We start from the raw sequence: 18,211 nt of genomic DNA, 5'->3' as shown, positions 1-18,211 counted from the left end.
GGAACTGCCTCATCCCCTCCAGGGTTCTGACTTGTACAATTTGCCATAAAAGTCCTTGAAGACCTCGTTAATCCTTGGCGGGCTTAACACCGTCTTACCCTCCCTATTTCTAATTCCCCCAACCTCCCTGGCCGCCTCTCTCTTCCGCAGCTGATGTGCCAGCATTCTACTTGCCTTCTCCCCATACTCGTACACTGCTCCATGTATCTTCCTCAACTGAGCCTCAGCCTTCCCTGTGGTAAGCAAGTCAAATTCCACCTGCAGACTCTGGCGCTCCTTCAACAACCCCTCCTCGGGGGATTCCGCATACCTCCTGTCCACCCTAAGTATCTCCCCCACCAATCTCTCCCTCTCCATTCTATCCCTCTTCTCTCTGTGGGCCCTGACTGAAATTAGCTCCCCTCTGACAACTGCCTTCAGCGCCTCCCAGACCACACTCACCGAAACCTCCCCATTATCATTGGTCTCCACATAGCTTTGGATACACCTCCGAACCCGCCCACAGACCTCCTCGTCCGCCAGTAGTCCCACGTCCATTCTCCACAGAGGGCGTTGGCCTCTCTTCTCCCCCAGTCCCAACTCCACCCAGTGCGGGGCATGGTCCGAGATCGCAATGGCCGAATACTCCACCCCCTCCACTCTCGGGATTAGCGCCCTACTTACCACGGAAAAAATCAATCCACGAGTACGCCTTGTGCACATGGGAGAAGATTCGCCATTGGCCTGGCAAATCTCCACGGATCCACTCCCCCCCCCCAATCTGGTCCATGAACCCCCTCAGGACCTTGGCCGCTGCCGGCCTCTTACATGATCTCGACCTAGACCGGTCCAGTGCCGGGTCCAGGACCGTGTTAAATTCGCCCCCCCCCCCATTACCAAATTGCATGACTCCAGATCCGGAATCCTACTCCACATCCGCTTCATGAATCCTGCATCATACCAGTTCGGAGCATACACATTCACTAGCACCACCAGGGCCCCCTGCAACCTGCCACTCACCATAACATATCAACCCCCTTTATCTGCCACAATACCCGCCGCCTCAAATGCAACCCGCCTGCTCACCAAAATTGCGACCCCCCCCCCCCCCCGTTCTTCGCATCCAGCCCTGAGTGGAAAACCTGCCCCACCCATCCTTTCCTCAGCCTGGTTTGATCCGCGATCTTCAGGTGCGTTTCTTGTAGCATGGCTACGTCTGCCTTCAGCCCCTTTAAGTGTGGAAAGACACGGGCCCTCTTGACCAGCCCATTCAGGCCTCTCACTTTCCAAGTGATTAGCCGGATCGGGGGACTAGCCATCTCCTATTTTAGGCCAGCCACGTGCCGCAACCGGAAGTTCCGACTCGGTTCTTTTCTTACGGCTGCTCGGCCCATCCGGGCCGGAGAATCGACGGGCCGGCCACGTAGAGCAGCCCGCGACCAACGCCACGCCAATCATGCTGGCGCTAATGGTGCCGATTCTCCGCTCTGCGGAGAATTGCGTGCTGGCGTCGGGGCGGCGTTGCCCGGTCGTGGGGATTCTCCAGCACGGCCCAGGGCTGGGAGAATCCCACCCATGGCTATACAACGCCACCCGCGTTAATAAGGGGCCTCAGTGGAGAATGCATGGCTAAGGCCGCACAAAGCACCGTTTTCTACACAAAGGAGCTCTGTTCGCCGGAACTCCTCAGTATAGCCAGAGATCAGGGCACCATTTTTAAATGGCGTCCCGGTCTCCGAGGCCTCTGACGCGACCCCTGACGTCCCCCAAGCTCCAACACACTCTGGGAGGGTCCCTGCATCACCTGCGCAGGGCACCCTGGCCCGATCGCCAGCACACAGAAAATCTCAACTTAGCACATTGGCAGTGCCAACATGGCACGCTGACAGTGCCTCTGTCAGCTGGCAGTGCAACCAGGGAACCTTGGCAGTGCACATCTGCAGGTTCCCCTTTATCTACCTTCCCTGTTGCTTCCTCAAAAACTCTGATAGCAATTTTCCTTTCACAAAGTCATGCTGACTCTATCTGATCACATGATTTTCTAAGTATTCTGCTTAATAATGGATTCTAGCAATTTCATTCTGGCGAATGTTAGGCCAAACTAGCCTGTAGTTTCTGCTTTCTGTCTCCCTACTTCCTTGAATAAAATGTTACATTAGCTATTTTCCAATACACTAGGACCCTTCTAAGGAATCTTGGATGATTATAACCAATGCATCAACTATCATTGTAGCCACTTCTTTTAAGATCCTAGAATACGAGCCATGTGTTTTGGGGGACTTGTTAACCTTTAGGTCTATTCGTTTTCCCTTGTTATTGATTTAAGTTCCTCCCTTCTGTTCACTTCTTGATTTTCAAGTATCTTTGGTTAATTTTCTAAGTTGAGTTTTCATGTTTTACACGTGTCTTTGTCGGTTTCCTCTGGGTGCACCAGTTTCCCCACATTCCAAAGATGTGCAGGTTAAGTGGATTGGCCATGCTAAATTGCCCCTTAGTGTCCAGGGATGTGCAGGTAAGATGGGCTACGGGGATAGGGCACGGGTGTGGGCTTGGGTAGAGTACTCAGTGGGTCGGTGTAGACTTGATGTGCCAAATGCTCTCCTTCTGCACTTAGGCATGATTTTAAATCTTATACAGTGAAGACAGATACAAAGTACTGTTTAAGATCGCTGCCATTTCCTTGTTTTCCATGATCAATTTCCCAGACTCGCTCTCTAGGTGACCGGTGGTAGCTTTAGTTACTCTTTTCTGATTTAACTGCTTACCTACTGCTGACTGTATGCTCTAGCCAGCCAATTTTGTTTCTGAACAGCAAGCTGAAGCAGAGTGCTTGTTTGATGCCCACATCTCATTGAAAATATTTGAATGAGGCAAGAAGCAAGTAGTGCCATAGAACACTTGTCTTCCTTTTGAGTGGGCACACCTTAGACAGTCTGTCCATTCAGTGCCCAACCAAAAGGTGCTCCCATGCATTGCGGCTGAGCACAAAATTGGACAACGTCCTGGTGAGGAGATATGAATCCCCTCAATATTGGCTCCAACCGTGTGGATTGACAGCAGAAAAGTAATCATGAAAGCTTTCAGATTGTTACTGAAAACTCTTATTTAATTTGTGTTCTTCCACGCCTACCCAGTTTGGCCTCCATTTTAATGCATTCCGGACAATAGTGCTATGTTGTCAATTTTTTGTAAATGTTCCACCTTGATTGGAATCCAAGGGGTATCTTAAAACAGCCTCAAACCCAGTTTGAATTCCACATGTTTAATTTCCAGCAGGTGCTATTCCTTTCTAAACATTTAATGCACTTGAACTAAATTCCTCTCATTTCAGTATTTCCTTAACTGGTGAGTTAATGCCTGAAACAAAGTACAAAGGGATGCGTACATTAAATGTTTGTATGCCAAGAGCCCCAATCAGGAAATATGTCCACTTGCTGTAAAAAGAGACACGTCAAAGCTTTTCTTTTTGCACTCATCAGGACATTTTGCAAGAATACCAATGTCAGCAGAAACCAACAGTTTATACTTTATGAGATGAAACTCACGAAAGACGTGCTTGTTAGGTGAATTGGACATTCAGAATTCTCCCTCCGTGTACCCGAATAGGCGCCCGAGTGTGGCAACTAGGGGATTTTCTTGATGGCAGTGTTAATGTAAGCCTACATGTGACACTAATAAAGATTATTATTATTAATTGGTTGGCAAGTAGACTCTGATTGGTAGAGGCGTTGCCATGCAGAATGCGCCAGGTAACTGACCATTAACTGCCAAGCTACAAACTACAGTGTACCGACACCACAGGGACTGCATCAGTTCAAGAAGACAGTTCCCCATCACCGTCTCAGGAGAAATTAGTGATCGGCAATAAACGTTGGTCTAGCCAGCGAAGCCCACATCCCTTAATTAAGTTTTCAAAAGTATTTTTTTCAGCACTACTCAAGTTCTGTTCTACTAAATGACAAAATACCCACATTTATATCGGACTGCACAAAGCTGATTTCCACAATTTGTGTACAGTGGTTGACCTTTCACTTTTCTTTCAGGCTGTAGTGACCATACAGGACAGTTACATAGAAGTGCAGCGAGTGATCTTGCAGGAGCGTGAGCGATTAGCTCACATACAAGGCCCCCGAGGAAACCTGCTTCTCGAGCAAGAGAAACAGCGCAATATGGAGAAGCAAAGGGAAGAGCTGGCAAACGTGCGCAAACTTCAGAACCAGCTGCACCATGAGCAGCAGCACTGGGAGCTCGAATGCGAACGCAGGCAGCGGGAGCAGGAAGCGCAAGAGAACAGACTGCAGCAACGCGAGCAGGAATGCCAACAGAGGGCAGAGCAGATGTGGCGGGACCGAGAAGAGCTGGAGAGCCAGTGGAAAGAGTATCAACAAAATCTGGAGCGACTGAGGGAAGGCATGAGAATGGTGGAAAAGGAAAGGGACAAGATGGAGACAGAACAGAGGCATCAAAATGCCTGGAAACATAGTCGACAAAGGAGCCTGCCAGTAATGATGCCCCCACAAGAAGCCAGTCAGGTACAATATAAAGTTAGGATTGTAAATTGATAAAGGAGTTCCCCTGAAACTTAGAAAACTGGTTTCAAACGCAAGAAGTAGTGCACTTCATTCAATGATCGCTATTTGCCCTTTACTAGAAAAACATGAGGATCAAACATATAAAACCCCTTTTGTTACACATTTGATGCTTGCAATTAAATAAGGAACTGACACACAAAAGAAGTCCACACAATGAAGTCAAGCCCTTATTTTTTTGAAATGACTGAGCATTTGCTTATAGTATAGACGATGATGGACAAAGTGGGTTCGCCGTGGGTATAAACGATAAGCATTCACACAACAATGAGATTTTTGTGCAATATGTCATGAGTATCCTGATACTGAATCCATTCAAAATGGTTTTAATTTTGTTGAACAACAGAAAACTGTCTGCTGTCACGTTTGTGTGATTAACAACAGCAATGACATGCTGTTATGATAAACAGAGCTCCACAGACAACATAATAGTGTGATCCTTATAGGAAATCTCTAAACAATAGCTTACTGTGGGAACTGTGTGCTGTTTTTGTATTATTAGCAAGTTACTCCCAGAGCAAGTACTTCCTTTTGATTTGAAATGGTTGTTAAATTTAGAAAACAAAAGAAACCCATCCATCATTTACTGGGTATCAGTTTAACAAAAAGGCTAATAATGATGGTTAGATAACTGATATTTCCCTTGGGTTCAATTCTTGAATGCAACACCAGTATTGTCCTTTCTTGCAGGCAGCTTCATCTCTTTTAGGAGTAGTGCAATATTCTAATGATTTAGCAACAAGAACCAGTGGGGAATTTGTGAAACAACGGCCCGAATTTTACCTCCTCTCTGGTGGGTTTTCAAGTAGGGGGGAGCGCAAAATTGTAAGGCCAAGATTCCCTCTGGGATCCCGCACGCCAGGATCATGACACGATTTTATGGTGGAGTGGGAAGGGTCCCTTGCCCCAATTAAGGCACTTAGGTGACCACTTTTAATGGCCTTTTCCCACCCAACCTCAATATACACGCTGGCGGGTCCCCGATGACAGAGAATGGGAAATCCTCATTCGTGGGTGGGAAGGTTTGGAGGAGGGTAGGTGCTTCCATTCCACTAACCCCCCCACTCCGCCAGTCATCCCCTACCATTCCCTCCCTGGGACCCCTGCCACTTACCTTCACACCAGCTCTCTGCACCTAGTCCCAAGCATATGCTGCGGTTCCTCTTCCAGCCACTACAGCGCTGTGCCTGAATGGGCTGGAGAGCTGGGGCAGGATTCTCCAACCCCCCGCCGTGAATCCCGCCCCTGCCGGCTGTCGAATTCTCCGTTGCTGGAGAATTGGCGGGGGCGGGTATCGGGCCGCACCAGTCGGTGGCCGCTGGCAGCGGCCCCCCCCCCCGGTGATTCTCCGGCCTGCGATGGGCCGAAGTCCTGCCCGTTCTATGCCAGTCCTGCCGGCTTAGGTTGGAGTTGGTCCCTTACCGGCGGGACCTGGTGACGCGGGCGGGCTCCAGGGCTCTTGGGGGGTCGCAGGGGGATCTGGCCCCGGGAGGTGCCCCACGGTGGCCTGGCCCGCAGTCGGGGCCCACCAATCCGTGTGCGGGCCTGTGCCGTGGGGGCACTCTACCCATACGTGCCAGCCGTGTATGCCTCTGCAATGGCCGGTACGAAGGTGAACCCCCCTGCGCATGCACGGGGATGACGTCAGCAGACGCTGATGCTCCCGCGCTGCGCGGACCCGCGCCAGCCGGCGGATTCCCTTCGGCCCCGGCTGGCACGGCGCCAAAGGCCTTCCACACCGGCCGGCGGGGCGCAAACCACTCCGCCGCCGTCCTAGCCCCTGAACGTGCGGAGGATTCCGCACCTTTGGGGCGGCCCGACACCAGAGTGGTTCCCATCACTCCACTGCGACGTTTCTGCCCGCCCCGCCAATTCCCGGAGAATCCCACCCCTGTTGTCTAACCTGATTGGCTGGCTGCTCTCGAAGACGGGACCTCCTTCAAAGTGTGTAAAATGGCTGCGGGCCTGTTGGAGCTTCCCCCTGACTCTCCGGTTGGCAGGGGTTAAGCCCCCGCCATCTGAAAAAAATTAAGCAATGCATTGTAATCTTTACATACAAGTTTACTCATATTTTATGTCATATGCTTACTCCTTCTTAAATACAATGGTTGGAATGTTGTAACAGTGCAGATGTACTGTGGGAAAAGTTCTCGAATGCATCTTAACATAGTGAATAAAGGGCAGCTTGTAGTTATACTGTGCTTGGATTTTAAGAAGGAATTTCATGAGGTTATTGGATGAAAATAAAAGCTCATGGTGCAGGGGGTAACATATTAGCATGAATAGGAGATTGGCTGGCTGGTAGAAAACAGAGAGTGTGCACAAACTATCATTTTTCTGATTGGCAGGTTGTAATGAAAGGAGACCTGCAGGAGTTTGTGCTGGGGTCTCAATGACTTAAATGAGGGGAGCGAAGACATGGTAGCTAAATTTGCAGATGACACACAGATAAGTAGGAAAGTATGTCATGAAGATGACATTTGTGGATGGATATAGATCAGTTGAGTGAGTGAGCAAAAACCTAGCAGGTGGAGTATAATGTGGGAAAATGTAGTTGTTCACTTTGGCAGGAAGAATGAAAAAGCAGAGTATTACTTAAATGGAGAACGACTACAGAATTTCAAGGTACAGAGGGATCTAGGTGTTCTCGTGCATGAGTCACAAAAAGCTAGTTTGCAGGTGCAGCAAATGATTAAAAAGGTAATGGATTATATCCTTTCTTACGAGAGGAATTGAACATAATAGTAAGGCTGTTTACTTGTTCCACAGGAAATGGGTGAGAACACATCTCGAATACTATGTGCAGTTTTGGTCTCCTTATTTCAGGAAGGACGTAAATGAGTTGGAGACAGTTCAAAGGAGGTTTACTGGATTAATACCTGGAATGAGCGGGTTGTCTTATGAGGCTAAGACTGGGCTTTTTCCACTGGAGTTTTGAAGAGTGAGGGGTAACTTGATTGGAGCATATAAGTTGCTGAACAGTTTTGACAAGGTGGATCTGGAAAGGATGTTTCCTCTTGTGCATCACCCAGAAGTATGGGGCACTGTTTTAAAATCAGAGTTATCCTTTCAGGACAGAGATGAGGAGAATTTTGTTCTCTGAGGGTTGTGCGATTTTGGAACTCTACCTTGGAAGGCAGTGGAGGCTAGAGTGGCCAAGTGGCCTACTTCTGCTCCATTTCTTGTATGTTCATATGTATGTTAAACAATGCTGGTCAATGTAATGGCAAACCTACCTTTTCAGGACAGAGTCCTATTTTGAATCACTGCAATTAAAATATATCTACATTAGAATTCAGCATCTAATAGGGACATTTTAAGTTGTTAAAACATTTGACTCTTACTGTCAGGCTGCATTTGACTATTCAGGTTTGAACTATCCATCAAGGCATTTTTTCCCTAGTTCTTCCAAAGCCCACATCAGCATATGAAAATAGTGAGGGGGGAATGGAGGAAATTCAAATTTACCCCAGGGCTCACAATGGCAGTGATGATCTCAGAAGAGACACATGCGGATTTATGACCCAAGGCTCTGCCAATCGGTGGAAAGGCCACAAGCAAACAGCACAAGGTTGGAAAGCACTGTAGATTTGAAATTAGTGCAAAAGATTCTAAGCTTTTGGCATTTCTCACCCCATTCTTGCCCCTATTACCGGACAAAAATCCACTGGGCTGTCTTTGAGGCATTAGCAGCTGCCCCCGTTCTACCTGGTTCTATTGAGAAACAACGTTACCTTTCAGCTTGGCACAGTTGACAGTACTTCATAGCTGGCATTTTGTACCAAGATCGACACTTTACTGCAATTTTCAGAGGTGCAGTCATTTGAATGGGACAATGGACATAGCCCCGAACCATTTCTTCAGTGATGTCAGGTAAACATCAAAGATCACATGGTCAGGGGCTGGTTTAGCACACTGGGCTTTGAAAGCAGACCAAGGCAGGCCAGCAGCACGGTTCAATTCCCGTACCAGCCTCCCCAAACAGGTGCTGGAATGTGGCGACTAGGGGCTTTTCACAGTAACTTCATTTGAAGCCTACTTGTGACAATAAGCGATTTTCATTTCATTTCATTTCTTCCCTCAATCAACACCACCAAAATTCAGATTATTTACACAATTCTGTTTTAATTCATAAAACCAGCAACAGTACAACCATGTACATTCGGCGTGTTATCTACACTGGGAGTGCAGAGGATCTGACACTCACTGTTATATACAAGATGTGGAGATGGCGGCGTTGGACTAGGGTGAGCACAGTACAAAGTCTTACAACACCAGGTTAAAGTCCAACAGGTTAGTTTCGATGTCACTAGCTTTTGGAGCGCTGTTCCTTCCTCAGGTGAATGAAGGGGTATGTTCCAGAAACACATATATAGACACATTCAAAGATGCCAGACAATGCTTGCAATGTGAGCATTAGCAGGTGATTAAATCTTTACAGATCCAGAGATGGGGTAACCCCAGGTTAAAGAAGTGTGAATTGTGTCAAGCCAGGACACGAAGGAGCAGCGCTCCGAAAGCTAGTGACATTAAAACAAACCTGTTGGACTTAAACCTGGTGTTGTAAGACTTCTTACTGTTATGTACAAAGAAGAGGTTCCCTGATTGGCCCACTAATCAGAGAACTCTTATTTCAATTGGCCAATCTCAAAGGCCTGGTCTAAGTCATTACATACTCCGTGCCCATTGTACCAGAATTACAATCAGGATCCTCTGCACATCATTTCAAATGGCTTCCCAGGCAAATGAAAACAGGCAGATGCTGCAACCATTCAAATGTATCCAAGATGGCAGCAGGTGGTGACCAGAATGCCAGCACAGACAAGCCTGTAAATGATGCCATGCTATTTTCAGGTTGCTACCTTCTCAAGGGCAGTTAGGTTAGGCAATAAATGCTGGCCTAGCCACTGATTGGGTTATGGGGTGAGGGTGGAGGTGTGGGCTTAAGTAGGGAGCTCTTTCCAGGAGCTGGTGTAGACTCGATGGGCCGAATGGCCTCTTTCTGCACTGTAAATTCTATGATGCCCACATCCCATGAATGAAGAAATTAAAACGTTTATCTTGTTCTCACCAGACGGTTTCATTCAAAACCAGCTTAATTATATGTGAGGTGCCAATGATATTTCAGATGAAGTGTAATTTTCCAGATGTTGTGGTCTTGGTGGGGAGTCTGATTTCTGCCAGTGCAAAGCAGGAATTCTAATGGTTGGAAAATTGTGGGCAATTTGTGCTAAATTTGTGAAAATGTATATGGTGAGCAATTGGAAAGTTAGTCTGTGGTCTCTCTTTCAAAATATCCTACAAGTACTTAACTTACAACATTAACCTTTATAGCTGCAGTATTATTTTGCAAATAAAATGGTCTGCTTAAGTTCTGGTTCACAAATGTATTTTCTGGCAATTATGCAAATTTAAAAGTTGTAGGCTTAGCAATTCAGCTGCTTCCAGTTTTTTGCCCCTCGCTGAGGAGTACCAAGAATCCATGTACAAATGGGGAGGACTGTGGGGGGCAGAGGATTTAGGACCTCGGGCCTTATTATCATATTGAAGGCTTTGCAGCAAGAGCATGCATTGGGTCATTCGCTTCTGCTCAGGTAAATGGTGCGATCACGGGCGTTGGAGGAGGAATAGCTGGGCCTCAAAGTCATATGATCAGCCTTGACCTTGTTGAATGTCATAGCAGGCTGAACAGGCCAAATAGCCTCCTCCTGCTTTATGGTTCTCATGAAGGTGATTGATTGTTTGGGTGGAGGGGGGGTGATGGGAGGGGAGGTGCACAAGGAAGTTGGGAAAGAATATTGCCAGGGTCTGCCCTTTTGTTGGGGGTCTTGGAATGTGAGGGTAAAAAGGCCAGGCAAGAACACTGCGGTGGTCTACAATATTGTTGGTAGGGCCTCAAGCACGATCATGGGAGTTGACAGTCTATGAGGAGCTGATTGAATCTGATTGTTTTCATGAGAGGCTCAAAATGTACCTCAGATCGGGCCTGCGTGCCCCATTGCCCCATGTTGTTCCTGATTGGGAAGATGGACCTGGTGGGAAGCAATTACAGGGAGATTTTGCTGTAGTGATGGAGTAGTCTTTAACATGACGTGTTAAAATGGAACCGCATAACAGACCAGGACATTTTCTTTAGTCTAATGCTTCACCAGGTAGGATAAGTCTTCAGGAAGCCAAAGAACAGCCAATCAGGAGATTGTTACTCACGAACTTTCGCCTGAAGTGCTCCCTGAACTGCCTAATCTAAAATATTATTTGTCGAAATAAATGACTGTTATGCAGTAAGTATGGACAGTTTGAATATTTGTATTATAGAGTAAGGCTGAAAACATGGATTCAGTTATTATAACAATCCATCACATAATTCTGTAAACCACTGTAGTAGTAATGCAACCATCAGAAATGATCTATCTCTAAAGATTTCATAAGAACATAAGAACTAGGAGCATGAGTAGGCCATCTGGCCCCTCGAGCCTGCTCCACCATTCAGTGAGATCATGCCTGATCTTTTGTGGACTCAGCTCCACTTTCCGGCCCGAACACCATAACCCTTAATCCCTTTATTCTTCAAAAAACTATCTATCTTTATCTTAAAAACATTTAATGAAGGAGCCTCTACTGCTTCACTGGGCAAGGAATTCCATAGATTCACAACCCTTTGGGTGAAGAAGTTCCTCCTGAACTCAGTCCTAAATCTACTTCCCCTTATCTTGAGGCTATGCCCCCTAGTTCTGCTTTCACCCGCCAGTGGAAACAACCTGCCCGCATCTATCCTATCTATTCCCTTCATAATCTTATATGTTTCTATAAGATCCCCCCTCATCCTTCTAAATTCCAACGAGTACAGTCCCAGTCTACTCAACCTCTCCTCGTAATCCAACCCCTTCAGCTCTGGGATTAACCTAGTGAATCTCCTCTGCACACCCTCCAGTGCCAGTACGTCCTTTCTCAAGTAAGGAGACCAAAACTGAACACAATTCTCCAGGTGTGGCCTCACTAACACCCTATACAATTGCAGCATAACCTCCCTAGTCTTAAACTCCATCTCTCTAGAAATGAAGAACAACATTCCATTTGCCTTCTTAATCACCTGTTGCACCTGTAAACCAACTTTTTGCGACTCATGCACTAGCACACCCAGGTCTCTCTGCACAGTAGCTTGTTTGAATATTTTATCATTTAAATAATCCCTTTTGCTGTTATTCCTACCAAAATCGATAACCTCACATTTGTCAACATTGTATTCCATCTGCCAGACCCTAGCCCATTCACTTAGCCTATCCAAATCCCTCTGCAGACTTCCAGTATCCTCTGCACTTTTTGCTTTACCACTTATCTTAGTGTCTTCTGCAAACTTGGACACATTGCCCTTGCTCCCCAACTCCAAATCATCTATGTAAATTGTGAACAGTTGTGGGCCCAACACTGACCCCTGAGGGACACCACTAGCTACTGATTGCCAACCAGAGAAACACCCATTAATCACCACTCTTTGCTTTCTATTAATTAACCAATCCTCTATCCATGCTACTACTTTCCCCTTAATGCCATGCACCTTTATCTTATGCAGCAACCTTTTGTGTGGCACCTTGTCAAAGGGTTTCTGGAAATCCAGATATACCACATCCATTGGCTCCCCGTTATCTACCGCACTGTTAATGTCCTCAAAAGATTCCACTAAATTAGTTAGGCACGACCTGCCCTTTATGAACCCATGCTGCGTCCGCCCAATGGGACAATTTCCATCCAGTTGCCTCGCTATTTCTTCCTTGATGATAGATTCCAGCATCTTCCCTACTACCGAAGTTAAGCTCACTGGCCTATAATTACCCGCTTTCTGCCTACCTCCTTTTTTAAACAGTGGTGTCACATTTGCTAATTTCCAATCCGCCGGGACCACCCCAGAGTCTAGTGAATTTTGGTAAATTATCACTAGTGCATTTGCAATTTCCCAGCCATCTCTTTTAGCACTCTGGGATGCATTCCATCAGGTCTAGGAGACTTGTCTACCTTTAGCCCCATTAGCTTGCCCATCACTACCTCCTTGGTGATAACAATCCTCTCAAGGTCCTCACCTGTGTTAGCCTCATTTCCATCAGTCACTGGCATGTTATTTGTGTCTTCCACTGTGAAGACCGACCCAAAAAACCTGTTCATTTCCTCAGCCATTTCCTCATCTCCCATTATTAAATCTCCCTTCTCAGCCTCTAAAGGACCAATATTTACCTTAGCCACTCTTTTTTGTTTTATGTATTTGTAGAAACTTTTACTATCTGTTTTTATATTCTGAGCAAGTTTACTCTCATAATCTATCTTACTCTTCTTTATAGCTTTTTTAGTAGCTTTCTGTTGCCCCCTAAAGATTTCCCAGTCCTCTAGTCTCCCACTGATCTTTGCTACTTTGTATGTTTTTTCCTTCAATTTGATACTCTCCCTTATTTCCTTAGATATCCACGGTCGATTTTCCCTCTTTTTACCGTCCTTCCTTTTTGTTGGTATAAACCTTTGCTGAGCGCTGTGAAAAATCACTTGGAAGGTTCTCCACTGTTCCTCAACTGTTTCACCATAAAGTCTTTGCTCCCAGTCTACCTTAGCTAGTTCTTCTCGCACCCCATTGTAATCTCCTTCGTTTAAGCACAAAACACTAGTGCTTGATTTTACCTTCTCACCCTCCATCTGTATTTTAAATTCCACCATATTGTGATCGCTCCTTCCGAGAGGATCCCTAACTATGAGATCCTGAATCAATCCTGTCTCATTACACAGGACCAGATCTAGGACCGCTTGTTCCCTCGTAGGTTCCATTACATCCTGTTCTAGGAAACTATCGCAGATACATTCTATAAACTCCTCCTCAAGACTGCCTTGACCGACCTGGTTAAACCAATCGACATGTAGATTAAAATCCCCCATGATAACTGCTGTACCATTTCTACATGCATCAGTTATTTCTTTGTTTATTGCATTAATTGTACTGTATCAGAGTTCTGTCCCATGGCAAGCACATATAATAATCTGTCAGATAATATGATGTGACAACAAATTCATGACACAATTAGAAGTCACACACTGCCAATTTACATCCCCATTTCTAATTTGTGTTGGGCCGAACAGGCGCTGGAATGTGGCGACTGGGGCCTTTTCACAGTAACTTAATTTGAAGCCTACTTGTGACAATAAGCGATTTACATTTCATTTCATTTCATTTAATCAGAAGAGTGTTATCTTTCTGCATTTACATTAACCTGTGAAATAATTTATGCTCTTTTCCCCATTTCTGTATTTACATGGCTATTACTATATTTGCATGGTTTAGGAACAGCTGCTATGTAATTAATGCGATTACATACAAATTAATTCTATTTGAGTAAATTGGTGTGCTTCTCTTTGCGATTTTAGAATAATTTCTCTTTTTCCTTTTCAACTTGAAACCTTTATGCATTCCATAACCATCAAAGAGGGCAAGAAGGTTGATTGTCAGTATTCCTATCGAATTGGTTGCTTGGTCACTTATGAAAGGCATCTGCATTTACGGGGGCGATTCTCCGATATTGAGGCCAAGTGTTCGCGCCGTCGTGAATGCCGTTGCGTTTCACGACGGCGCAAACAGGGCCCGGACACGACCTATTCTGGCCCATGGTGGCCAGCATGGCGCTGGAGCGGTTCACGCCGCTCCAGCATCCTCCGCTGCGCCAACCCACGCATGCGCAGTTGGGGCAGCCCAATCTGGCGCATGCGCAGTTGGGCCACGACATCCTGCGCATGCGCGGGGAACGTCTTACGCACGCCGGCCCCTCACCAACATGGAGCCGGTGTTCTGGGGCCGCGCGCGGAAGGAGGTAGGCCCGGGGGGGGGGAGAGACCGGCTCGCCAATCGGTGGGCCCCGATCGCGGGCCAGACCCCATTGGAGGCCACCCCGATGAAGGAGCCCCCCTCCCCCTGCCCCCCCCCCCCCCCCCCCCACAAGCTGCTCCCCCCCCACCGTTCCCGCAGAGTTCCCGCCGGCAGCGACCAGGGGTGGATGGCGCCGGTGGGAACCTTTCGTGTCATAGCGGCCGCTCGGCCCATCCGGCCGGAGAATCGCCGCTCGCTGGTTTCCAGGGGGGTGGGAGAATCGCGTGCGGGGGTCGAGGCGGCGTGGTGCGATTCACGCGGCGCCCCGGTGATTCTCTCACCCGGCGTGTCTACATGTCTGTTTTTTCATTTTGCTTCTTGATGGAAGTGTTGAGTCTTTAACAACCTCTCCCCGAAGGCATGGTTGAGATTGGAGCCATCATTGTGCATGGGGTGTGGGGAAGGAATGCAGAAACTGTGAACCTCCATTCTTCCATTCTACAGTGCAGCGTAAAGATGCCCCAAGAAATGTTTTGTATTTCTAAAATGTGAAATGTAACCATTTAGGTGCCATTATTTCCACAGGTTCCCGTTCACACTCGAACAGGAAGCTTGGGTGGTGCAGGACTCGACACAGCATCAGTCTTTGTTAATGAGGCAGCACTTCAGTATTCCCTGATCAACCACCAGAGAGCAAACAATCTGCGGACGTTCCCTGAATCCCACAAGGTGGAGAGTTCATTGGGTTCCATTGTTAGGATTAATGATAACGTGAAAAATGACGTTCCTGTTCAGCTTCTGAGTACAACCAATCAGCTCCTGAAACCGACAGGCATCCAGCAACAGATACCAGCAAAATTGGCAAGTTTCTCCAAAGGAAACAAGGAAAAAAACAAAGGTAAATGAAAACAATCCTGCAATTGTTCACACTTTCTGTCTGGATTACCATCACTTAATTTCTGACTAATAATTATGTTAACATGTTTAACAGGAGAAAATATATTAATTAACATGTAATGAAAGGCTTTCAGAAACTGGATGTTTGCAGTTCACTTGCCTGCCCACCTCTTCATGCTCTGCAATCCACAAAATGGAAATGTTTACACACCAGTGTGAAAGGCAATCTAGTCATTTATCAACTTGCTATGTGTAAAAATGATGGGGCGATGCCTGTGTTGGACTGGGGTGGGCACAGCAAGAAGTCTTCCAACAGCAGGATAAAGTCGAACAGGTTTGCTTGGAATCACTAGCTTTCGGAGCACTGCTCCTTCCTCAGGTGAATCACTTAGAAAGTTGAATACATTCAAAGAGCATAATTGGCTGGGAAAGGCTTTGTGACATTGGGCACAATTGAGTGACCAAGCTGTGCTCGTAAAGCAGTGTGCCATAGCGCAACATGGCGATAGAAACTGCGAGAGACCCCTCTCCCAGAATTATCCCGGCTTGCAACACCTCATGAGATCTAACACAATCTCATGAGACATTGCGATGTAAATCACGCCCATTGTGGGCGGGATCACTTTTTGGCAAATCTGCATCTTAAAGTGAGACAGCTAGTCTCACTGTAGTATGAAGTTTCCCAAAGCACCCAAGGCATTGGGACTTATCCCCTTCACCCCTGGGACTTGGGCGAGTGTCGTTCAGTACTGGTCTCCACAAAGGGGGACCAGACAGAAAGGCACTTGTAAGGGTCTCCCAGGGGATCTGAGGCCCCCAGGTGGCACCCTGGCACTGCTGGTGCCACCTGGGCATGCTGGCACTTGCAGCTTGGTAGTGCCAGCCTCATGTCCTGGCAGTGCCACCTGGGTGCCATCCTGGTACTGCCCAGGTGGCACTGCCAAGGTCCCAACCTGGCATTTTTTTGCATGATGGCAATTGGGCTAGGGACCGCTGTAAGGGAGGGGGGGTGGGTGCTGAGGGGCCCCTTCGTAGTGAATTGCGGCTTCGGGAGGGGTGGGGGTCACGTTGTGGGCTCCAGAGATAAAAAGTACATCCCGATCTCTCGCTACACTGTGGAGTTCCGGCGAGCAGACCTCCTCAGTGCAGAAAATGGGCTATGTGTGGCCTCAGCTGCGCATTCCCCACTAAGGCACCCCATCGAACCCGAGTGCCGTTCGATAGCGTTGTATTTTCCGGTGCTGTGAGCGCTGGAAAACACGTGACTAAATGCGCTCGCTATGAGACTTTGTTACCATTTAGTTAAATCATGCCTGACCCGTTACCTCATTACAATCTTGACCCAAACATGGACAAAAGAATGAACTCCAGAGGTCAGGTGAGAATCACTACCCTTGAAATCAAGGCAGAATTTGAGTGACGAGGACACAAAGAAGCCCTCGCAAGGCTGATGTCAATGGGAAGCAGGAAACATTCGCCATTGGTTGGAGTCGTACTTGGTGAAAAGGAATGTGCTTGTAGCTGCTGGACGTCAATCATTTCATTTCAAGACATTGTTACAGGAGTTCCTCAAGGTAGTGTTCTAGACCCAACCATCTTCAGCTGCTTCATCAATGGCCTTCCTGCCATCAAAAGGTCAGAAATGGGTATTTCTCAGATGATTGCACCATCTTCACCATTAGCATCTCCTCAGTTACAGAATTCCTGGGTTCAACCCTGCTCTTGTAGCCACTGCATGGCAGGTGCAGTTAAGTTTCTGGTCAACAGGGCAGCACGGTGCCACAGTGGTTAGCACTGCTGCCTCACATCTCCGAGGTCCCAGGTTCAATCCCAGCTCGGGTCACTGCCCGTGTAGAGTTTGCACATTTGGGTTTCGCCCCCACAACCCAAAGTTGTGCAGGGTAGGTGGACTGGCCATGCTAAATTGTCACTGAATTGGAAAAAATGAATTGGGCACTCTAAATTTAAAGAAAAAGTTTCTGGTCAACAGTAACCCACTCCAGGATGTTAATAATCCGGGATTCAGTAACGGCAATGCCATTGAAGGACAAAGGGAGATGGTTAGATTCTCTTCTTGGAGAGGTGCAAATGTTGCTTCTATTCATCAGTCCAAGCCTGAATATTGTCCAGGTCTCGCTGCATTTGGAAACAGACTTGCTTCAGTATCCGAGAAGTTGTGAATAGTGCTGAATATTGTGAAATTTTCTGCGAACATCCCCACTTCTGACCGTATGATGGAAGGAAGGTCATAGGTTGAACAGCTGAAGATGTTTGCGCCAGACACTAACTACCCTGAGGAATACCTGCAGTAGCATCCCAGGATTGAGATGATCAACAACTACAACCATCTTCCTTTGTGTTAGGAGAGTTTTCTTTCTAATTCCCATTAAATTTAATTTTAATAAGGCTCATTTTTGCCACGTTCAGTCAAATGCTGACTTGATGTCAAGGGCAGTCACTCTCAGGTCATCTCGAGAGCTTAGCTATTTTGTCCATGTTTGAACCAGGGCTGCAATGAGTTAAGTCAACCTAGTGGAACCCAAAGTGATCAAGTGAGCAGATTATTGCTAATAGCCACTGGATAACGTTATTGATGATCCCTTCCATGACTTTACTGATGGTCGAGAATAGACTGATGGGGTGGTAATTGACCAGGTTGGATTTGGGTTGCTTTTTGTATTCAGGACAAAACTGAGCAATTTTCCACATTGCCGAGTAGGTGTCAGTATTGTAGCTGCGCTGAGGCAGCTTGGCTAGGGGCATGATAGATTTTAGTAAGGAGGACTTTGCAAGGTCGACATGGCTGGATGTGCTGTATACCGATGTCGGGTAGTCCATCCAGTTTCATTCCTTTTTTGACTTTGTAGTTGTTAGGCCATTGCTGGGCCATTTAAGAGGGCAGTTAAGAGTC

General features: G+C 47.0%; 1 protein-coding gene across 6 annotated transcripts in view; it reads left to right on the top strand.

The window, feature by feature from the left end:
- The window catches only part of arhgef28a (Rho guanine nucleotide exchange factor (GEF) 28a), a 680,059-nt gene that overhangs the window by 564,649 nt on the left and 97,199 nt on the right, over positions 1-18,211 (top strand). For all 6 annotated transcript variants that reach the window (XM_072516088.1, XM_072516093.1, XM_072516090.1 and 3 more), the window contains 2 exons: positions 4,023-4,511; positions 14,989-15,301. In XM_072516088.1, coding sequence (XP_072372189.1) covers positions 4,023-4,511; positions 14,989-15,301 — 802 coding nt within the window. The remainder of the gene's footprint in view (positions 1-4,022; positions 4,512-14,988; positions 15,302-18,211) is intronic.

Source organism: Scyliorhinus torazame, chromosome 9 (genome assembly GCF_047496885.1).
Source record: "Scyliorhinus torazame isolate Kashiwa2021f chromosome 9, sScyTor2.1, whole genome shotgun sequence".
Lineage (NCBI taxonomy): Eukaryota > Metazoa > Chordata > Chondrichthyes > Carcharhiniformes > Scyliorhinidae > Scyliorhinus > Scyliorhinus torazame.
The sequence above is the reverse complement of the archived record's forward strand: the minus strand, read 5'-3'. Positions and strand labels throughout refer to the sequence as shown.